The sequence below is a fragment of the Talpa occidentalis genome, unplaced genomic scaffold, assembly GCF_014898055.3.
Source record: "Talpa occidentalis isolate TD23 unplaced genomic scaffold, MPIMG_talOcc4v2.1 talOcc4.16, whole genome shotgun sequence".
NCBI lineage: Eukaryota > Metazoa > Chordata > Mammalia > Eulipotyphla > Talpidae > Talpa > Talpa occidentalis.
The window spans coordinates 72,067,008-72,090,218 of record NW_023601653.1 but is presented as its reverse complement, the minus strand read 5'-3'; the positions used below and the strand labels follow the sequence as shown (position 1 = coordinate 72,090,218).

The window sequence follows — 23,211 nt, the reverse complement described above, 5'->3', positions numbered from 1 at the left end:
CAAGTGAAGTGTAAAGGTTGCTGGTTGCTAGGGGAACAATTGTAAGCAAATTTTAGTTGGCTCAGAAATTGGCTAAAAAACGAAAAGTCTAAAGTGGGGGCAGGAGAGTGGGACTAGGTCAGCCCCTTTCAGACCAGTCACCCTCTTCTCCCCTCTTTTCACGTCTTCTCTCAACCTTCTTCCCGCCTCTCTCTCCCATGCTTGCCTCTCTCCTTTTTTCAGCCACACGCAACAGAGAAATGAGTGAAATGTAGACCCTATCTCAGTTGGCTCGCAGCTTCTAGAGAATGCGTATGAAGAGAGACGGAAGACTGGCAGGCCTAGGCTCATAACGTATGCTCTGTCGAGTAAATGAATGAGCAAACGCATGAGCGCATTAGTGTAAACCCACAGAAGAAAGTGCAAAGGGGTAGTGTTTAACCCTGAGAAAGGACCGATCGTTAAAAAAAATTGCTACTGTGAAGGAGGGTTCTAGAAGCCAAAATTGGAAGGAAACGTGGTAGATAATCTGATTTCTTGCTCAATCCATGAATCTTGCGTGATCCATGAATCTACAACTTAAGGTTCCGGGGGTGAGTCCCCACTTCCAGGCCAATGAGATGAAGAGGAAGGTCTCCTGTAGAGTTGGCGGTGACTGCATCTGCAAGGCTGCAAAGCAGGACCTCATGGAAGCTGGGTTGCTGCCCTCAGTTTCTCGTTGGCCTCCATTCCCAGAACTTGAAGTTCTCTGCTCTTGCACCAATTTTATAGGAGTTGGCTTTGTTTCTGGGAGCCTAAATGCATGAAACTATTCTAAACACATTCCCTTCTGGCTAGAGGAGAAAACGCCAGTGGCAGTGCTAAGGGTCCCAGCAGAGAAACTCAAATAGCTGAGCCAGGGTAGGAAGGGAGGAGGTAGCTAGTTCTCTCTGATGAAAATTACAATATTTCTTTTTCTTTAGCTGCTCTTGAGATTTTTTTTTTCTTTATGCTGAAGCAACTGTTCGACTCTGACGTGTGTAGGTGTGTTTTTCTTTGTATTTATCTTGCTGGGAATTTTCTGGGATTCCTGGATTTGTGGGCTGATCGTTTGATTTAGTAAAAGAAAATTTTCAGCCATTATCTCTGCAATTTTTTTTTTTTTTTGATTCTCTCTTCGTACCTCTAGGGACTCCAATCACATGCTAACCATTGTTTGGTATCGTACCATGGATCTTAGATGCTCTTTTCCCCAACCTCTTTGTGTTTAAGTTAGGCTAATTGCTATTGACCTGTTTTCAAGTGTTTGATTATTTCCTCTTTGAAGGAATTCTTCATCTCTGGTGTTTTGATTTTCATTTCCAGTGTTTCCATTGGCTCTTTTATTTTATAGTTTCCATCTCAAATTCTCCATCTGTTCTCACATGCTGTCCACCTTCCCTGTAGATTCCTTGATGTGTTTAGTACAGGTATTTTAAAAAGTCTCTGTTGGATAATTCCAACAGCTGAGCTACCCCCAAGTATGATTCTGTTAACTATTTTTTCTTTTGGTGATGGGTTGTATATTTTTCCTTTTTCATGTGTCTTATAATTTTTTGTAAATGCTGGGTAATGCATATAAAAGAATAGTATAATTATTCCCAGAAAAAGCACAACTTTTCTTCTGCCAGGCTGTTAAAGGGAGTTTGAGTCCATCTATTCTGTCATTGTGGTTGGTCTGGATTTGTTGTTGATTTAGTTACACACATTATACCATAGTATAGTCCTTTTCCAGAGTTTCCTCTAACCATAAACAAATGTTCACAAGTTCCTCTGATGTTATTTAAATTTTTTTAAATCCCCAGAAAATTAATAACAATATTTCTGGTGACCAATGGCCTTGTGCCCCATTCAGTCATTCAATAGACAAAACAGAATTGCAACAAAAATTACTGTGCTTGATTTTTGTCCTCAGCCATGCTATCATGCTCCACTGATAGTAAAGGAGTGAGTAGGAAATAAATGGTCAGCAGAAAGAAGAGGAAAAAAAAATCGGATGTCTTGGATGATCTCTCTCCTGAACAACTGAAGGTTGGATAGTGTAGCTGGAGAGATAAGACAAGAACTAAGTAAAAGTGAACAAAATATAAATATTTGGGGATGAATTTCAGTTAAAAAAGCATCATATGGGGGCCCACCTCGTGCCAGATGCTATGCTCTAGGTGCTAAGGATATAGGAGAGGTCCCATGGAGGGGAGGGGTTGGGGACGGCTTCACAAATGTCATGATCACCATCAAGGATTGGAAGGGCCTTTAAAAATCCAGTCCTAAGTTCTCCAAACTCCTATTTGAATTGCCTATATAGATTTGAAAATACCACCTTCCTAGGTCCTTAATCTATAGATTCTGATTCAGTACGTCTGGCTAGGGCTGGATTTTTAAAAGTGTCCCAGATGATCCCAGAACCATTGAGCCACTGAATCAAACTTCTCACTTAACAAACAAGCCCAGAGAAGAGGACTGACCAGCCCATGTCCACAGGTGGTGGTGCAGTCAGACCTCAAGCCACATAAGAGCAGGCACTATCTAGCAAATGCTTTCCATGTGCCAGGCACTGTCTGGTGCACTTTATGTATATAGTATCACTTGTAATCTTCAGAACAATTCTATAGAGTAGTCAAAACCACCATCGTCTCCATTCAAAAGAAGAAACCCCCTCCTTAAAACATTGAATACTTGCCGAGGTTACATAGCAATAAATGGCAGAGCCCAGCTTCGAACTCCAAAGCCCAGGCCTTTAGCCATTGCACACATGGACTCTCAGGTATTTGCACTTGTACTGACTCTTAACTTCAGGTCCAGAGAGGCAAGGGCACGGGCATGCCTGCAGGTCTCTTGAGGAAGGATTTTAAGCTGAAGGTAGCATGTCTTAGCGTGATGTTTTATCTGGGGAGAGGATGTGTAGTTACTCTAGGGAAAGAATGGATGCTATTTCCAGATTCTAGAAGGGGGTCTTCTCTGAAGCCTGTCCACCTGCCAAATGAGCAGCTTCTTTCTCCAAATGTCGGTTTCAATTGGGAATTTGGCACCAGCATTGGGTGATTTAATGGGCCATGACTGGCATCTAACCCTCAAGCCAGAATTCACAAGTGCTCACACTCTGGGAGATAGAGTAATCTTTTTCTGCCTTTTCCCTGAGGAAGGTCTTTGTGTGCTGTAGAAAGGAATCTGAGCCAAAGAAACAAAACTTGCACTGACCATACACACTCCCTCCTCAATTCTTACCCCCCTTCCTAAACACATGCAGGACAAACATTCCCTAGGGTACCATTTGTTTGATGAACATTTAAAAAATAATAATCCCATAAGATTTAAAAGAAAAGCATCTCGACCTCCATGCATCTCTAAACCCATCTGAACAAACAGATGGATGAGATTCAGCTGTGCGGTCACGAAGCCTCTCGGGCACCCGTCTGAGTCCTGGTGGCTGTCACAGCTGGGTCAGCACAGCTGAAGTGTTAGGGGACAAGCTGGTTTGGCCCAGCTCCACCATCTCCCTGGTGTGAGATATTGGGCCAGGCACGTGTCAACTTCTCCTAGTTCCAGTTTTCTCATCTGTTGTACACAAGTATCCTCATGGGGAGGGGGGCTGCTGGGTAGATTGAACGAGCTAGGTGATCAAGTAACGCTTGCAATGATCACCGCCATTTAAGGATGACCTTCCACTGTCAGAATTGCATTCGTTTACTCACCAGCCCTGTAACCTCGAGCTTTCTCCTTCTCCAAGCTTCTCAGGAACAACCCCCAGGGGCCAACAAGCTCTGCTGGGTGGTTTGTGGTCCCTCCTTGGGATATTTTTTTAAAGATTTATTTATTTATGCATACAAGAACAGGGGTACAGGCCAGAGGTGCGGGGGGGTGAGAGGATTCACCAGAGACAGCAGGGAACAGAACAGGCAGGTCAGCAGAAATACACTGCTAAGGGGAGCAGCGGGTGAGACAGGAGAGGTCTGCTGCACCATGTGGGTAGCTCCCTGGCCGGGGATCGAACTCGTGCTACAGTGGCTGCGGATAGCTTCATAGGTTGTGTCTTAACCCCTTGTGCCACCAGGGAGGCCCTTCCTTGGGATATTTCTTATGGGATGGGTCCTCCATGAGTGAGTCACAATATGTGAGAAAGGCAGATTCCCAGGGCCCCCCTCATTTTGCAGTGTAGAAAACTAAAGTTCAGAGAGCTTTGGGGACTTGTACAAGGGCCTGGCCAGTAAGTGGGGATGCTGGCCAAGTCACTTTAAAAGCCCATCTTTCTCTCTGTGTCATTGAAGTTTCAGTGGGTGCAGATGGGAGGAGGGAGAGGGATGGGCCTCCTAGGGGTGGAGAATGACATGAGCAAAGACACCCAGACAGAAGTGTGGGTGACAGGTCAGACAGTGAGCAGGGGACTGCTGGGTCAGAGAGAGGGACAGGAAAGTAGGTACCAGAAAGAGTCAGTTCATTTGGGTTCTAGTCTTGGCCCTGCTGTGTGACCTTGGAGTCGTTCTCAGTCTCTCTGAGCTTCAGTTTCCTCACCATAAAGTAGAACCCATACACATGAGACCTTGTGAGGGAGCATCTGGCATGCTGCAAACTCTCTGCAGATGGGAGCCATCCTTCTATTTTGCCAGTAGGGAACCGAGGCTGCCCCTCATCCCTTAGACATGCTCTGTTCTGGTTCTCAGGAGGGGCTTGTAGGGCATTGGAGGGGTCTGCTGCCAGCCCTGATATCTTCCTCTGTTTCCACAGGGTGGGAGAACGTCTATGGCTTTGACATGACCTGCATCCGGGATGTTGCCATGAAGGAGCCCCTGGTGGACATTGTGGATCCAAAGCAAGTGGTGACCAATGCCTGTTTAATAAAGGTCTGCAGACTTACCCTGCTGGGACCTGGGCAGCCTGGGGATCTAGCTGTGCCTCCATGAAAACTGTGGACAAAGTAAAGGCAATGCCAAGTCTTGCACGGTCCAGCCCAGTGAGGCATGGCCACCTTGGCCAGCGCCTCTGGCACCCCCACAGTGACTAACCCAAAGCAGGAGCTCTCACTGGGCTGAGGCAGTGGGGCACAGTTGAGTGGTGGTGGTGGGGGGGGGGTCAGTGCTTGTCCCCTGGTGGTAGTGCTGCTGGTGGTAGTGGAGGGGGGTGGTTTGTGGGTGCATGGGGGGCATCAGAGAAGAGCACACCCTGCAGGCAGGAGGGTTTGCTCAGGTTTGGGGAAGCTACTCCATTCAGGGGTGGCGGTCCCCTTCGGAAAGCAATCCCATAGCTCAGTTGCTGTGTCATCATCACTGCACACGTGTCTCCACACTCGCATGAGGCTGCCATGCGCTGCTTCCCTGACTCCTGAGCGGCCCCCTTTGCACCTGTTCTCCCACCTCCTCTAAGGGCCTCTTCCATGCAGATGAAGACCAGCTGGTCCACATCCTCAGCACACCAATCCTTAGTGCTTTCTCCCTGTTAAATATTCAAACATGCCAAGTCTGAGAGAGTAATAGTAAAAGTTCCCTTGACTTGTCTCCCTGTGAACCCCTACATCCCCCCTAGAGGTAGCCGCTGTTCGTGGGTGGAATGGATCTGATCCTTCCAGTCCTTTTCTAAGTATTTGCATTTATATATGCTAACATATTTTGTTAAATCATATAAAACGGCTGATACCTGATTTTTTTTAATTCAGAAAGACATCAATTTCATATGGTCCAAGCTAATTTTTGAACTCAAAAAACTCTGTGTTCATTCTGTAAGTGTTTAGTGGCTCACCCAGCCCTTATCTGGCTAAAACATCTTGACTCTGTCCTGCACATAGCACTTCATTTCTGGAAGCCCTGGGTGAAGGCCTGGAGCGTTTAGAGGACAATGGAAGGAGCGCTAGCCCCACTGGGGGTGATGCAGACCACTCTGCCCAGATGAGAAATGCCCTTTGTCCCTGGATATAGCCTTTCTGAGAAGACCCCCATAATCCCTGGCATTTAGAGGGTACCTCAGAGGCAAATGAAGCCAAGGAACTTCACACAGTTCTTCCCAATGCTGCCTCCCTCTGCCCATCCTGCCTAAACTTAAGGTATAACTTGGAGCCTCAGCCTTAGACTCTCCAATCACCAGTTCTCTCTGCCTCCCTCGGCCCTCCCCCGTGCAGGCAGGACTGACGGCCGGCAGCCACGTCTGTAGATATGCAGAATAGGTCAAAATTGTGCAACAGAATTTGCCAAAATGACAGTGATTGCTCAGGTGCCTGCACAGAATGACTTCAGCGTGGGGATAACCTCCCTTCAATGTTCTTGGGCCCAGTTCATTTCTGCTCCAGACCTGCAGGTGTGGGCACGTCTGTCTTTCAACTGCTGGTGACTTCAGGGACTGGCCTGCTCCTACACTCTTCTCCTGCCCTGGCCCCCACGAGTCTCCAGCCCAGTCCTCAGGGGTGTGACTGTGTGACGTCCTCCCCTCCCCGTGCCCATGACCTTTCTTCTCTGTTCTCTGAGAAGGATGAGGCTGGTCCATGCTTGCCCTGCGGCCAGGAGAGCCCCGCCATTGGCGTTCTAGCTGACATGCTGAGCAGCGTCCTGCCGAGCCTGTTGGGAAAACACTTTCCCTTCTTCACACACTTAATTGCTATTTTCATTGCTATTAACATGGCAGAGTGTGACACTTTATTATAATTAAGACTCTGTTTTGACCAAGCTTCTGCTCTGAGACATCCATTTGTAACAGCGTTTAGTGGCAGCGATAGCAGCGGCCAGGGCCCCTTCTGAGTAATTGATGCTGGAGGAGCCCTTCACTTCCTGGGGTCACCTGAGGCTGAGCTATTGCAGAGGGCAGGCACTCCCCTGCCCCCAGCAAAGGGGTCTGGCTCTGGGGAGCCAGGATGACTAGACCTGACTCTGGAGACTTTGGATACGAGAGGAGAAGGGATGCCCTGTGTTTCTGAGCCCCCCCCTCCCCGGAGCCTGGCCTGACTTCACAGTCTAAAAAGACTTTCCAGACTGGAGCAATGGTCCAAACTAACTGGATGGACCCCACGTCATGGAGGAGGCCTACACTCCTGTCCCCGTATGAAAGGACAAGGGGTGGCAGATAGGGTACAATGAAAGAAGGGGGATTGGCTGACTACTACGTAGCATGAGTCAGCTGTGCACCCTTGCGATGAGAGGCTGCAGGAGCATGTCCTGAATGAGGAGAGGAAGGAGCTGATTTGGCCAGTATGCCACTCATTCTGGAACCTGGTAGAACCCACCTAAGGGAAAATGCCTGGATGATGAGGAAATCATTGACCAGAGGCAGTTGACGTTGAAGAAGGAGGAATTTAGGGAACTGGGGTGAGCTGGAACAGGCTTCAGGCTTATTCTGTTGGTGGAAGTTATAGACTCTGCTATGGGCTCTTATCTTTAGTTTTGAAGAAGGACCTTTTGAATGGAGATGTCAGGCCAGAAGTGTGCACCGCATCCCCAACGGCATTCAAGTGAGCGGCAGATGGTGCTTACCAGGAGTGCTGGCACTTCTGCGTGGGATAAGGGCGGACTTGCGTTCTGATCCCGTCATGTTCTGCCTGCCTCAGGGCTGACCCAGGGCTCCCCACTCCATTAGTTCTGGCTCCCCATCCTCAGCCTCTGTGAGCACAGCATAACTTGCATTGCAGTGGTATCCCTGAGGCGCTCCTACATTCCCCCCAACCTGATCTCCTACCCCCTTCTTAACCCCATAGGTCAGGGCTCCAGCTGTCGCTCCATCCCCCAAGAAGATGTTATGGCTGCACCTCCAGGGCAGCAGCAGGACCCTGATTTGACTGGCATTCTTGCCCACTCCTCCTCCTTGGTCCACCCCCGGGGAGGCAGCGCTTCTCTGCCCTGGCCCCAGAAGCCTTGCTTCTGCCTTGCCTCTCCTTAGCCAGGAAATATGTAGAGATTTTTTGATCTGCCTCTTTGAGTACTTCCCTGTGCTCATTTCCTCAGCCTGAGCTGCCTCTCTCCTAATTATTCCCCACATATTCCTCATCTGGGTCTCAGGAGAGCCATTTGGGAACCATTCCAGGCACAGGGGTTTGAGGACAGAGGTCCCTGCTCCCCAGCTCTGACAGCAGACAGTTCTCTCTTAGACCTCACTGCAGACAGGCTGATGCCTCCGGGCTCTTGGAAGGTGGCCCTGTTTCCCAGAGCCGCAGGCAGCAGACAGCCTCCTTCCATGGAAAAGAGCAGCACATTGCAAAGTGTCCCACATCACACTCCCTGTGAGAGACTGATTCATGGACACTTCCCAACCGAGATTGCTGGAATTATTAGTTCTCTGTTCCCCAGCCCAAACTGAAAATTTCTCACCTCTTATTTACCCCATTTCTTTATCTTTATCTTTTTTTTTTTTTAAGCTGTCCAGGTTGTTACCAATGCTCAGCAGACCCTCCCTCAGCTCAGTCAGTGATGGCGTGGGGGTTCGTGTCCCCACTCCTGAGTTATTTGCTCCCGCCTATTGATGGGAGCTGGTGGGTGGAAATGCTGGGAAACTTGCGTTTTGGTCACTGGGCGGGCTTGATCGGGTAGACTCCGGGGGCCCTCCTCACTCTCCCACCCCCACCCTCTCAGAATTTGCTCCCAGGTGACACTCATCATCCTGGGGCCACACTGTGGCAAGGACCAGATGACTGCGGCCGTGCTGGGGTGCACTGCCTCCAGGATATGGGGATGGGGCTTAGGGATACTCTGTCTAATGAATCCTCTTCTCTCCCCACCCCCCACAGCCCCCATTCCCTGCAGTTACATAACCTCTTCATTCTGTTCCTCTTGCCTTCTGACTCAAATCTGTTTGCACCACTTCCTCAGCGTACCACCCTAGGGAGGACAGAGGCAGGTCCTGGGCGGTGGCGGGTAGGGCCTGGGGACTCTCTCCAGGAGCCTCTCATGGGCCTGAAGCTGCTGGGGGGAACCCGGGCCAGGGGGCGCTCAGTGTCCGGTCCATTCTCTTCTCTGGGCTGCAGGAGGTGGATATTTACACAGTCAAGACGGAGGAGCTGTCCTTCACGTCCGCCTTCTGCCTGCAAATTCAGCGCAACGACTACGTCCACGCCCTGGTCACCTATTTTAATATTGAATTTACCAAGTGCCACAAGAAAATGGGGTTTTCCACAGGTGAGTCGTTTGTGAGCTTCCAGAACTTCTCCCTTGGTGCTGAGGCTTTGTGGGAAGTGACTGGGACTGGCCTCCACTTGGGAGGAAGGAGCTGCGACATTAGTCACTTGTCACTTGGCATTTGTGGGCCTTTTCCAGGCATGGAAAATCCCCACGCTTTGAGCTGTCTGAGGGAAAGGTAAATAAATTGTGACGAGCATGGGCAGCACTGAGGGAGCTATGCCCGGTAGGGAGAGGCCAGCCAGGCATAGGGTGCATGGGGGGAGGGCTCAGCTGAGACTTTGTTCATGGAACATTTGCTGAGCATATTCTGCTGCAGAGTGGAATAAGATACCCCTCTCTCCACTGCCATGCTTTCGGCTAGGATCCCGCAGACCTCTCACCAGATGCCAGTAGTGGCTCTCTGTCTCTTTCCTTTCTTCCCAACTTTCACCTGCTCCATCCTTCACTAAGTCTCTGATAGTGCTCCCCAAAGGTCACCCCTGCTCTCCCTCTTGGCCCTCATTCAGAGGAGCCTCCTTGTCTGCAGGAGACCAGTCCAAATTTCTGAGCAAATAACTGGGGTTCCATGACCTGGCCGGAGCCCATTTCTCCCATCTTCTTTCTTGTTTTTTTTTTAATTTTTAAAAATTGATTTATGCATACAAGACCTGCGGTGTAAGCCAGAGTTGTGGGGGGTGAGAGAGAGTGGGGAGCAGAACAGGCAGATGTACTGAAATGCACTGCTGAGGGGAGCAGCGGGCGGGCGAGACAGGAGAGGTCTGCTGTGCCATGTGGGCTGCTCCCTGGCCAACTGGGGACCAAACTGATGCTGCAGTCGCTGGGGACATCTTGACAGCGCTGTCCTTAACCCCTGCACCACCAGGAAGGCCCTCTCCCATCTTATTTCTGCCACCACTTTTCCTTACTGAGCCTTCCAACCCCAAGTCCTACTAAGTGCCTTGCTGTTCCCTAAACTTGAAGAAGCTCAGGTCTCTACACACACCACCCTTGTCTGTCTGTGCAGATGCGCCATGGGGGGCCGGTGAGAGAGCATCTCTTACCAGAGGCCCTGCCGGCTCCTCTCCTCCTGTCCCACTCTGCGTGGCCGCCGTAGTGAAACACCACAGACTGGGGGCTTAAGCAGCAAACTTTTTTCCTCAAGTTGAAGATTAAGATGTCGCCAGGTTTGGGCTCTGTCCTCCACTTGCAGATGGCCACCTTCTCACCACGCCCACGCATGGCCCTTACCCTGTGCACGCCCCTGTGTCTGTGCGTGTGTCCTAGTCGCCTCTCCTTATAAGAACACCAACAGATCAAATTCGGGCCATCCTAAGAACCTCATTTTAACTTCCTCGCTACTTGAAAGGCCCCATCTCCAAATGCATTCTGAGGCACTGCAGGCTAGGGCTTTAGCACATGATTTTGTGGGGGACACAAGCCCATGCCCACCTCCTCACCTGGCCACTCCAGCACAGGCCTCAGTCAGCTCAATTATTATTATTATTGATCCTTCCTTTCCTTTCCTTTTGGGCCAGGCTCGGTGCCCTGCGTATGTCCTTCAGGGCAGTGTTTCTAGGGATAGACACGCACAATAACCAACACGCCCATCCACCCCAGACCCATGCCTCAGGCAGGTGTTGATTAATGAATTCTCTGGCATCCTTCTAAAAAATTGCAGTGTATATCTATATACACTTTTTTTTTTTTTTGCTTTCTATTTTGAAATGATCATAGATTTGCAGGAAGTTGCAAAAATAGAATACGGAGATCTGTGAAGATTTACCTGGCCCTCCCCAACCCCGTGGCATCTTACATAAGTGTAGTATAAGATTAAAACTACACCTTTGAAAAAAACCCCACACAGGTTGGTTCAGACCATATATGATGCCCCGTGCTACTTTTTCTTTACTTAACACTATATTTTGGAGATAATTCCATAGCCTCACACAGATGCCTACTTTTTCTTTTTAAACATCCACATGGGGTTCCAGTATAGGGTGAGCCAACATGTATTCAACACTCCCACCTTATTTTGTAACCCCCAGTCTCCCCAGGTCTCATCTCATTCATCGCTGCTTTCTGGCTTCGCAAGCAGCATCTGGCTCATTGTAGGCTCTCAACAAATCTCTGTTAAAGGAGTATATGAAGGTATGACCCCCACCCTTGGGAATCCACTCATGTTGGCCATTCATGTGGAATCTTCCTGGGATTTGGAAGCGTGTCCCAGGGGACTGAGTGCACACGTGGCAGGGGTGGGTGAGCTCTATATCAGAGTCCAAGGATTTGATTATCCTGAAACCTGGTGACGATGAGCCTCTTGTATCCATGGACATGGAGGGCAAGGGACTTATCCAATCCCTCATAGAGGATTTTTCCAGAAAGAGTGTCTACTGACCACCACCTACAGTCTTTGATCTCCATAAGCCAAACCAGTGCTGTACCCCCCTATTCTGGGGAAAACCAGAGACCCCTGCTCTTGTTTAGGGGCAGCTCACCTTCCTGGGGGGCAGGAGCAGCCAGGAGAGGAGGGAATTTTGCCTGGACCTTGAAGGATGGGGAAGGCAGCCTCGCCACGAGGAGCATGGGCAGTGAAGGGGCTGAGAGGTGTCTCCTCGGACCCGGTTAGTCCCTGGAGGCCAGGGGTAGAGCCACAGTGGCTGGCTTGGTGGCTCCCACCCCAGGTGAACACCTGTCCTGCAGCCAGGGATGAGAAAGCCAGTGGGTAAGCGTACTCTGGAAGAAGGTCTGGCTCTCTAGAGTCCGGTTCCTAGCTCTCAGCTGGAGTTTTCCTTTCTTTGAGATGATCTCTTTCTAGTCCTTGAGTTTAAGCAGACAGTTTAAGCCTTCTGGAGCCCACCCAGAGAGGACTCTGCCTCTTTGGTGGCAGCGGTGACCTTCCGGAAATCCCACAAGAAGAAGGCTCAACTTCAGAACCCAAGAAGTCATCCCTGGTCTGAAGAGGGTGAGGATTGGCCCTCACTGCTGAAGTCTCCAGCACATGAGTTGTTTCCTTCCTGTTCTGGGATGATACCCCCTTCCGGAACCCCACCCGAGCCCCTCAGAGGAGGAATGTGAGGACAAGGTGTCATCAGGTCAGAGACCAGGCTCTAGACCAAGGTGTGAGCCTGCTCCTCTGTCTTTTTTGCAGTCACAACATTGTGCCCCCTCCCCTTCTAGAACCCCTGAAGCAGGCTCTGTGAGGACAGCCAGAGCTCCGACAGTCTCCCCATGCCTGTGGCAGTGCTTCTCTAAGTGTGGCCCCTGGGCCAGCAGCAGCAGCACTTGGGGACTTGTCAGAAATGCAAATTCCCAGGCCTGACACCAGACCTGTGGAATCAGAAACTCTGTGGTGGGGCCCAGAAATCTATGTCTTCAGGAGCCCTCCCGGTGCCTCTGCTGCAAGGACAGCTTTGATATCCACTGCCCTCGTGAAAGGCCTGAACTAGAGGGCTGAGAACTGAACTAATGTTGATGTCCTTCTGTGAAGGCAATTCCCTCTCCTCGCTCAGGCGTAAGCCCTGGTCCCAATAAGCCCATTTGCCTAGGCTGCCATGGGTCCCTTTTGCTGCAGGATTCCGCACAGACAGAGATGGGGAGGGGAGTAATTTTTCAACTGCTTCCTCAGCTGCCCTGGGAGGTCAGTGTGGAGTGTTGCTTCCAGCGTGTAGCAGACATCTTTGCTGGCTAATGTGGATTTGGCAGCAGGCTTTGCTCAGGACCTCCACACTCTCACCCCAAGAGTATTCCCTTTTTATTCTTAACATCCCTAGATCCACAGAAGTAGATTAATCCTAATTCTCGAGTCATAAGCTACTATCATCATTAGGTCATGCACCGTTCACTTTCTGCTTAATTATTTCTTAATATAATGAACACCTGTGAGCTCGCTCCTTAGTAACTAGAATGTAAATAAAGTATTGCTAACTAGAATGAAAGCAGTAGCTAGAAGTAAATGTATTGCTACTATTGGACTATAAACACATTAGTTAATATTAAAAATTATGATTGATTAGAATATAAATATTAACCGTTATAAGTACATGATTGTATTTATAATGAATACATGTAAATAAGTTGATAGTCACATAATAGATCCCTGTGAAATCACCACCTAACCAAATGACTGAAATGCTGCGATTACCTCTGTACCTACCTCCATGCTCTACCCCCATCCCACTCTCATTTCATCTAGATAAGCACTATGCAGAATTGTGGGTTTCTTACCCCTTGCTATTTTTAAAAAATATCATCACATGTATGTGTGCACCTAAGCAAGGTATTGTTTGGGCTCAGCTATTTTTAAACATTATGCAAAGTGCAGTTTGCTATATGTGGCCCCTCCTTGTGGACCCCCAGCTGGCTTTCCCATCTCAGCCCAACAGCAGCTGGCTCTGGGGGACCCACTCAAAAGCACACTGTGAACAGTACAGCTTGAAAACAATTCCTGTTAATAGCGCTGGCATCTCCTCTCTGCAGTTCTGGGCGGAAACCATGGTGAATGGGCAGAGTCCCAGGATTCCAGGCTGTGCCAGTCTGCCAGCCCAAGTGCCCCCAGCCCTGAAATATCCACAGCAAGTGGGGCAGGAAGTGGGCTTTGGCACCCTGGGGCTTCTGTGCAGTGGGTGGAAGGACAGCACCGAGGTAGAAGTTCATCTGGGTTTGTTTTTCCAGGAATCCACCTTGTTTTTCCAGGAATCACTACAGTGGGAAGGTCACACATTCAAGATGACCTTGAATGACTCACTTTCTGGGTCACGAAGTGTGAAATGACTCCTTGGACCCAGATTGCCTGGCAAGCCCCCTTTTCCCTTGGCTATCCTATGACATTGAGTCATTTTCTCAGCTCAAAAAAGCATCTTGGTGTATAGTCTTTAATTCCCTAAAAAGCTACTAACCTGCCTAGGGAATCTAATTATGAATTTACAGGTGAAGTATTAAATTCCAGAAAGACTTGCCAGTGCCTTAGTGATTGGGAAGTGAATAGCAGGCAGGACCCCGCTCCTCCAGGAAAAATCTCACAGGAGGCCCCTGCCATTTGCCCCCAGAATGCCCTGTGCTCCTCACCCCCTCCTTGATCACAAGCCCCATCAGACATTATCACTAACTACCTGAGTGTGGTTGAACTTGGGCTGTGGGGTCTGTGTATGTGGTGGTGGGGCAGGGGGAAGGCTGTGTTCATTCGGCCACTATTTTCCAAATTTAGAACCATGTCTGGCCCATGATAGGCATCATGAATAGAAAGCTGCGAATGGATGAATTAATTATGCATGAATAATGGTGTGGACCGTACTGTTCATGTGCATTTCAAAAGATAGAGCGAAAGCGATCCATAACCCAGAGCCCAGAGAGGCTGTGATGGGGAAAGAGGAGGAGCCAACGAGAAAAGGGGAAGCTGGCAGGTAGAACCAAGGTGTTAAGGGCACAAAAACATCTTCCCGATAGGGAAAGCTGCAAGTCAGTTACACAATCTTAGAGGTTAGAGCTGGGGCAGAGGAGGGAGAAAAAGACTTATCCACTAATGAGAACAATTCTAGATGCCATCCACATCCCTGTGTTACACATTCGCTGTTGCCCATGACAAATTTCTGGATACTTCCCTGGTGCATTCTCGAAAACCTGAGTGAGGTCGCATATCTTCACAAGCTAGAGCCACAGTTAAGGGATAAATGAGGGATATGCCACTTCCCATGAACACCTAACACAAGAGCTCAGTAGCACCCTAACGTGGACCCACTACATGATCGATAGGGTGAGCATGTAATTTTTCTTTCAGTTAAGGACATTTTTGAGGGTGAAAAGGAGAACTATTATAATTGCACCAGGAAAATATGTGTAAACTGGAACTGTGCTGGGCACAACAGGAGGCTCAGCCATGTTCTGTATATACCTTCCCCTGTTTCTTCCCATCCAGTCCTCAGGAGTGACCGATCACGCCCCCATATTCTGAAGTTTTAGAAAATGAATCCCAGGGTCACAGTACACATTTTTGGCAAAGTGGGAACTGGGCCCACTGTTGCTAATTACATGTCCTCTTCACTAATTTCCACCCAAGGGATGTTATTAGATGTGAAAGATTGGGTTGGTGCTGTGATTTGAACCCTGACTGTGTATCAACTTAGGAGGGGGAATTGTTAAGTCTTGGCAAGTCTCACCCCACTCACCCCCCAGGGTTACTGAATTCAATCTTTAGGAGTAGTCAAAACCTCTACTTGATGGAGAATTAGGACTGAGAACATTGGCTTAGACCGCTGGTGCATGGCCAATGGTTCTATCATGGAAATGTGATGTTTGGGGAAAGTTCTTAACATTTTGATGTTGATGGCAAGTAGGAAAAATCACTTTCCTCCACCTGAAGGCTGGCAGGTTTGGGGAGGCCACCATCAGAGGCTGACTTCTGAGCTCGAAGGCTAGGAAATCTGAGCCAGTGAATCTCTGGGATTCTCATAAGGACTCTCATTAGGTGACAGGAGGAAACTTCTTGAATCCCTTTGCCTGAAGCTCTTTAAGAACAGGAGAGACACCTGTCTGAGCTGGTGTAGGTGGAAGTGGGGGCGAGGGGGCTGTCAATCAAACACTGCCATTCTCTACACACACCAGAGACTCCTGACAATTTATTTAGATGTAGTTGGCAAGGAACGTACTGGAGCAGGTGGACCTTTCCTGTAAACAGCAATGTGCGTTCAAGGCCAGGAAGGCCGGGTGCTGCCTGTGTCTGGGATCCAGGATCTGAAAGGCACAGATTGCATGCTCATGAGCCTCCTTCAAGCAATTCAAGATGCTGCTCTTCCTTCCCATGACCTTGAGTTTATATTGATTTTTGCATGCACGCATTGAAGGCTAATTGAGTCTATCCAAACCACTGACATTTGATCAAGCCAACTCAATGCAAAGGGCAAAGGAAGACAGACTCTTCCTTCATTAACATAGATTTTGGGGTTTGAAAGCTCTTTACCATGTATCGTAAACTCCATTAGAGGTCGTTGTGTGAACATCAGCATGGCGGACCTCAGGTGCAACTGGGGTCCTCTTCCTGATGAATTAAAAACTTGCCTCCCAAATATTCCCCATGACAAGGCTTTATTCTATCTCCAGAACTTTATAGAAAGCCACATAGAAGTGTTTCCTGATGACAGCTTTCGAAGCAAATGCTTCTAGCACCAAAAGTTCCCTTTGTCCTCATCTTTAGCTCTGTTTCTCATCTTTAGCTCTGATCGTAGGCAAAAAGGAAGTCAGTGCTAATGAGGCCTGCATCCTGGTGGAGCCAGAGGAACTTACCATATGATGGGTCCTTCTACAACTTGTAGTTCCAAAGCCCCCAATTAACTGAACATTGAAGAATCACAAACTTTCCATTCAGGGTTATTACCATCATTTATTCATTATTTACTATTATCCATCCTTTATTCAGTACTGGTAGAGATACCAAGTGTGGTGGTTGGTACCAAGGACATAATAGAAAACAAGCTTGGCATGACTCCAGCCTTCATGGAGAATGTAGTCTTGTGAGGGCACAAGACAAAGGCATTTATGCGATGACATGATGATACCACAGGGACATAAACCCGGTCCTTAGTCCCAGAGCGTAGTAAGGCAAGGCTTCCTGGAAGAGGTGACCTTAAAGGATGGGTAGGAGACAGCCTCCTGAATAAGGAGGGAATGTTCCAAAGACAGCTGAGGAGTGGGGCCCACAACACAGCCCCTTATTTGGCTGCAGGACTTACAGTGTGCCATAGAGGATGGGTGGGCTTAAGGGCACATGCAGGGCATGCGAACATCAACGTGGCTTTGGGTCTCGCAGGAGGCACGTGGACCAGTGGACGGGCTGTGCGGTGAGAATGGTCTCTTTGTTCTTTTTGATCGAGTTAGGAAGGCACAGCTGAAGCCCTGCAGCAGGCCTGGCCCAGGGTGCTCATTCACTTCCCGGGCAGGGAAAGCTATTTGAGTGTCAGGGGAACGAGGGTTAACTGTGGCTTTTGCATAAATGATGTCCCTTAAGGGGAGACAGGGTGGCCTGCTCTATGATCTCAACCCCACCCTGTCAGAAAGCCTTCACTCTACCACATGATACAAACAGTAGCGTTTTTGAGAGTGATTTGTGCTGATGAGTTTGGTCTGTAAGAGGGGGTTCATCCTCCACTTCTTGGCTTGAACCTGGAATATCGGCTTGTTTCTCTTGGGGTTCCTGCTGATGCTCAGCAGTCCTGAGGAGACTTTCCGGGAAGGAGCCCCCAGGGCTGGCTGGGGAGCTGCGGCAGGGACATGGAGGCAGGCTGCGAGGCCTGAGCGCCTGGGGCTTCACCGAGTCCCAGACAAAACCCAGCAATCTCCAGGCAGGTCCTGGCTCTTCTGGAGACGTCTTCCCTGATGCTTCCTTCTCCCTTCCCCGTCTTTGGCCCTCAGCCCCTGACGCCCCCTACACCCACTGGAAGCAGACCGTCTTCTACTTGGAAGATTACCTCACTGTTCGGAGGGGGGAGGAGATCTACGGGACGATATCCATGAAGCCAAATGCCAAAAATGTGGTGAGTGCTGAGGCAGCCCCTGTGTGGCCTGGGTCAGAGAGAAGGGACCACAGAGGGCTCCGGGCACCCATTTGCTCAGGCACCAAAAGGAAAAGTGATGGAGGGAGGCGGTGGGGAGTGGACTTGGCTGTGACTGGGCACAACTGCAGGACCTTGGGAACTTTTAAAACTTAGGAACTAGGGACTTTCCCTGGACTCTCTGGGAGGGGCTTGGAGGACCTCGGAGGCTGCAGCCATCAGTTTCATCTCATTCAGGATGAGCTGAGCCAGGAAATGGCAGTTTCTGGTGGCCTGGAAGACGTCTAGCTGACGTGTCTTCCCTTGGCCTGGAGGGGTGAGAGCTTCTGATGGTTTCTGAGCTGTCCTGGGTGAGCTGTGTACACTGAACGAGTCTCTCGATGCTCTGGGGTTTGGCTGCTTCACGCAACCACCCCGCTCTGTTTTCTCCCAGGATGAAATCAGAGGGAACATTTTTATATTATAACAGGAAGAATATAGGTTAGAAATCAAAGCGCTTCCTAGGAGGTTAATGAGGTACCAGAATAGATTCCCGAGGGCTGCTCGTGGGAACGCCTTAGCGAAGGGAGGGGCGCCCGGACTCCCACCCGCTCACGCTGACCCTGCTCCTCCTTTGCAGCGAGACCTCGATTTCACAGTAGACTTGGATTTTAAGGGACAGCTGTGTGAAACATCTGTATCTAATGACTACAAAATGCGTTAGCACACGTGGGAAGCTGCAGAGAGCGAGCAAAAGAACCTCTGACCTCCATCTGCGGCTCTGTCACAAGGAATACTGTTTGCAGGACTACACGCTCGAAACCGAGTTTAAAACTCCGCCTTGAAGATTGGTGGACTCTCCAGGGCTCCCGTGGGCCCTGCCACTGGACAGAGAGCCCCAGCCCCTCAGCTCTGCCCTGAGAGCGCTTCACCAAGGCTTTGCGGTCGCAGACCAAGAGTGACCCGTGTGCTGTGGCTGGGCCTCCAAGGATGGAAAAGTACACGTGTATACCCATTGTCCTCCTTAACTGTGAATCTCTGGATCTTCCAAGTTTTGCATGCTGCAGGCATCTAGGACAGATTGCTTCATAGAACCTGGAGACATAGTGTCTTTGATAGCATAAGCCAGATTGTCTGTCTGTGCGGTGGTGTGGGTGCTGCGCGCGGACAGCATATACATTAGTCCCTTTACCCACCACGCCTGTATATGCATGCATATACAACCAAGTGGGTGCCCTCTGTGTTCATCAGGGTGTGTGTGTGTGTGCGCGTGTGTGCGTGCGTGTGCATAGACTATATATTACTCTCAGAGGAGATTCTGTTGCTTTCGAATAGGAACTTGTTTTGTGATTAGTTCTCCACTTCCCTGTCCCTGGCCAGATGTTAAGCGGCTATGAAATGTACTCTGTGCCAGCCCTGGTCTCCTTTGGACTAGACCAGGGCTCTGAACCCTGAGCATCGTGCCCGCACTCTGTGGGTGCTCAATAAATGCACATGAGAGCAAAGTAATGGGAGGTCTGTGTTCCTGATGCTCTGGAGTGGGAGAACTGGGGAGCGGGGCAGAGCGACAGTGGAACAGAAGAGCACTGCTCTGTTCAGCGTCTCCCCGAAAGTAAGCTCCTGGCAGGGCCTCTCCCCTGCAGACTCTCAGAGGCTGGGAAGAGTGTCCTCCTGTAAGTAGGTGGTGGGGGACATGAGCTCACTGACAGTGCTCTGATAGGGGCCAAGCCTGGAGGGAGCAAGGTCAGGAGCAGGAGAAACTGGGGTGGCATCCTGGTGGGCAGGCCCCCAGAAGGCAGGAGAGGGGCCTGGGTTGCTGGGAAGAGGCTGAGGTGGGGTCTGTGGGAGGCAGAGAAGGGATCTGCAACATACCGAGGTGGGTGGTGAGTGCTGCTCCCTCACCCCAGTTCCGGCTGCTGGGCCAGTATCTGGGACCATTCCAGAAGCCTGCCCATGTTGAAAGGGGCCTTCCCAAGAGCCCAGGTGAAGACCCTTAGGTGCTAGAGGTGCCTCCCTGGGTTATCCCCACGGTCCCAGTCCCCAGTGTGGTTTGGAAATTTCCAAACACCCCTTCCCAGCCCCCCACTACTTCAACCCTTTTACTTCCAACAATTTAAGGCTCTGGTCCTATCATGTCATGGAGTGGGCAGAACCTGATGGCAGCCTATGCTGACACAGAGGCCCAGGCTACCTTGGAGGTCCAGAGTGTACCCTCCCTGGAGAGCCGAGGGTATGAGCTACACAGGAGCCTCAGGAAGTGCCCAGTGTCCTTTGGTGCCCTTGGGCTGGAGAGAGCAGAAGAGCCTCGCTCTGTTGCTTGCAGCTGTCTGCCCAGATTACATCTGCCATGGGATCCATGAGGCCGGTGTGTCCCTTCATGGGGTAGGGTTCGCAAAGTCCTTTACCTGATTTGCTGCTTCGTGGGAGGAATGAGACTTTGTGGCTGGGAATGATCCCTTGAGGAAAAGATGGGACTCCCCTGAGGATAGGGACCCAGGCCTAAATGTCTTGAAAATTTCATTGCCAAGTAGCATGAGGGCCTGCCTCTGTGGTGTGGGGGGAGAAGCAGGGCCTGGAGTGGGGTGAGGGGAGTTAGGCCAACTCTGTCTTCTTGGTGCACCTCAGACAAATCACACTAACATGCTGAGCCTCACCTGTTTGCCACTGGAATAAGGGGAGCCAGACTCAATGAGTGATTTCCACACTGTCCCGCAGGGCCCTAGTGCTGGTGTGGGGTGCCAGGGGGCAGGGTGGGCAAAGCTCTGGGTACTCCCTCCCCAGATTCAACAAGAACAAACCTTCCCTTGTCTGTTTTTCTTTCCTTGGGGGCAAGGGTTTTACTAAAAATAAAAATAAGATAAAGGAGTGAAAAGAAATCAAGATCATTGCAATTTGAAAATGACTTACATAGGTGACGCAAGCCTTCTCGACCCGAACACTTGGAGGTTTGTGATGACTTGGCCCCTCCCTACCCATGTCCCCCATCTGCCAGGTGGCTTTTACCACCACCTTTCTGCAGCCTAAAAGCAGTCTCTGGGGCTTGTTTGGGTGCCCACCACCTGGCTCAGAACCTCATTTTCTCTTGCCTGAGTCTTTCTTGTATGTCCCTATCAGCTCTGAATATTCTCTCCAGTACTATTACCACTCAGATAGGGGAGCAAGCCCTGTGGGAGGACATGGGACCTTTGTCTGAATTTCAAAAGGGGTCTCCTGGAGGCCCACACTACTCTATGGATGACCTGCTTTCCAGGCAGAGTGGATTTCAGTCCCCACAGGGGAAAAGCACCTGGGCTGGTGCTTTTGTGCAGTGCACTAACCGCACAACAGTACTCAGAGCCCCTGCCAGTAGCTGTGCTGGCCACCCTGGGTCCCTTGTTTGTTTCCTTCTAGCTACAGTGAGGTCACCCTGCTTTTAGTTCTGAGCCTACCATGTGCTCCATTAGAGATCTATTGAGGGGCCTCCCCGGTGGCGCAGCGGTTGAGCGCTGGGTTGCGAAGCTGCCCGCGGCCTCTGCGGCGCCGGTTCGATCCCCGGCTGCTCCCCGGCCACCGGAGGAGGATCCCACATGGTGCGCAGACCTCTCCTGCCGCCCGCTGCTCCCCTCAGCAGTGTACTTCGGTCCTTCTGCCTGCTCTGCTCCCCGCTCTGGCTCTGGTGAATTCTCTCACCCTCCCGCGCTTCTGACTGTACCCAGTGCATGTATAAACAAAACAAACAAATGTAATAAATAAATAAATAAAAAAAAAAACATGCCTCTATTAAAAAAAAAAAAAAAAAAAGAGATCTATTGAGAAAATTTCTCTCCTTGGTCGAAGAATCTCTGCAGGATGAAAGTACAATGTGCTTTACCAGGCCCGGTGAAGTGTTTTGATTGGGTTTGGTTTGGAGCTGTTCTTTAGCTTCTGAGACAGTCTTATCTGTGTCATCGCCTCCCCCTGGGAGAGACACTCTGGGTGCAGGGAAGGAAGCGGGGCTGTTGAAAGGTAGTAGGTGGAGCTGACGGGGCCCAGGATGGGAATGTGCGGGGGAGGCCTTGCTGGGCTGTGAGTGGACAGTCTAGAGGATCCAGCGCTCTTGAAAGTGATAACAGCTCCCGCGGTCATGACTGTGACTCTTTCATAACCCTGTGGCCTCTACAGCAAGCCCTGGGAGCTGGACGCAGAGCCATTCTGCACCTATTTTGTAGCTGGGCCCTGGAATGAGGTGGCTGTGGTGAGGCTGGGTCTCGATCTCCAGTCCTGTTCAATGTGCCCTTGACCGCCAGGGCTGTTTCCTCCAACCTTCAGGTCTGGGGGGGTTTCTCTTTAAATATCAAGACAAATATAGTGAAAATCATGAGATGTTAATTACGCACCTGTATTAGATGAGAAAGGGAAATTTAAAAGCGAACACCAGGGGTATGTTATAAGAGGGAAGGAGGCTGAGGGAGAACCTGGGTGTGGGGGCTCCCTCAGAGTGAGTTAGAGAGTTTCATGCAGTGAAACTGCAGTGCAGTTTGGGGGCCCCTGGATTTTTTCCATCCAGCTTTGTGGGGGATCCCATCTATGGCCAATGGACAAAACCTTACATTGCCAGGCACCACTGAGGATGACAGTCTTCCAGGAGCTCTGGGCATTTGGGCCTGCAGGCAACCCTGACCTATCTGGGAGTAGGGAAGCCGGGCTCAGCAAAGGCCCTGCAGTCTCCAGCCTTCTAGAAGAGGCTCGCTCCCAGAGCCAGGTGTCAGCTCCTGCTGACCCATGTCCTCTCTTTGCTCCTGGACTTGCACAGAGGAACTGGGGAGGCAGGAAGGAGAATTCCACAGCAGCCTCCTTCCACCAGCCATGGGAATGCACACTTGGGAATTGTACTTTCGTCTGGTTCAGTGAAAAATGAGCAAAACTGCTTTGAGAATGTTCTGGATACAAGTCAGTGTGGAAGATGAGGTCTGAGCTTGACAATAGAGTTGCTAGAAAAATGAATTTCCTAATGAAACCTGTGTTTTCCTCAATTCTGCTGTGTTTTTTTTTTTTTTATTGTTGTTGTTGTTGTTTTTGAGTCTATAAAACCCATTATGGCATTCTCTGCTGTCATTCATTCTTCTCCCTCCGTTGGGAACTTCTCCTGCCCCTTCTGAACTCCTTCCCCCACTGCGTCCCCCACCCGCCCGCAGGCCCACAGCCCAGCCCCTCGCTAGTGATCTCCATGGATTTGTTTGTATTGGGTCACTCTGTGTTCACTCTTGGCTACTCAGCGGCGTGGCTACCTCTCCACTAGACCACAAGCTCCAAGAGCAGGAACCTGTGCCTGTGTGTCCCCTCGGAGAGGCAGGTAGCCAATGCAACCCTGTGGAATGTGTCCAGGAGCTACCAGAAGCACCAGCTCCTGTCCCTTCTGTCCCTACCCCTTGGGAAATGCCAGCATTTCTTTACTCTCATGGAAGTTACCCACCGCCTCCCCTTTGCCAGGTCCTGCCTGGTCCTCCATCTCTCCTTTCCTCTTGGAACCAACTCTGGCACCCTACCCACAGGCCCAGCCTGGCTCCAGGCCACAGCGGAATGACATGAAGCCAGGAATCAAGCCCATCCCTATCTGTCACCTGGCCCAGAGTCTGGCCCGGGCCTTGTGGCCAGTTCTGATCATCTTCTGT

The 23,211-nt window shown here is 50.2% G+C and overlaps 1 protein-coding gene across 5 annotated transcripts in view; it reads left to right on the top strand.

Moving 5' to 3' along the window:
- PRMT8 (protein arginine methyltransferase 8) overlaps positions 1 to 19,081 on the top strand; it is an 87,167-nt gene extending 68,086 nt beyond the window's left edge. For 4 of the 5 annotated variants that reach the window (XM_054696516.1, XM_037514532.1, XM_037514533.2 and 1 more), the window contains 4 exons: positions 4,720 to 4,835; positions 8,930 to 9,080; positions 17,463 to 17,584; positions 18,222 to 19,081. In XM_054696516.1, the coding sequence (XP_054552491.1) occupies positions 4,720 to 4,835; positions 8,930 to 9,080; positions 17,463 to 17,584; positions 18,222 to 18,305 (473 nt within the window). In that variant the 3' untranslated portion in view covers positions 18,306 to 19,081. Of the gene's footprint in view, positions 1 to 4,719; positions 4,836 to 8,929; positions 9,081 to 11,107; positions 11,211 to 17,462; positions 17,585 to 18,221 lie in introns of those variants that run through there. The other variant, XM_054696517.1, reaches the window with a different exon arrangement.
- Positions 19,082 to 23,211: the final 4,130 nt, after the last annotated feature.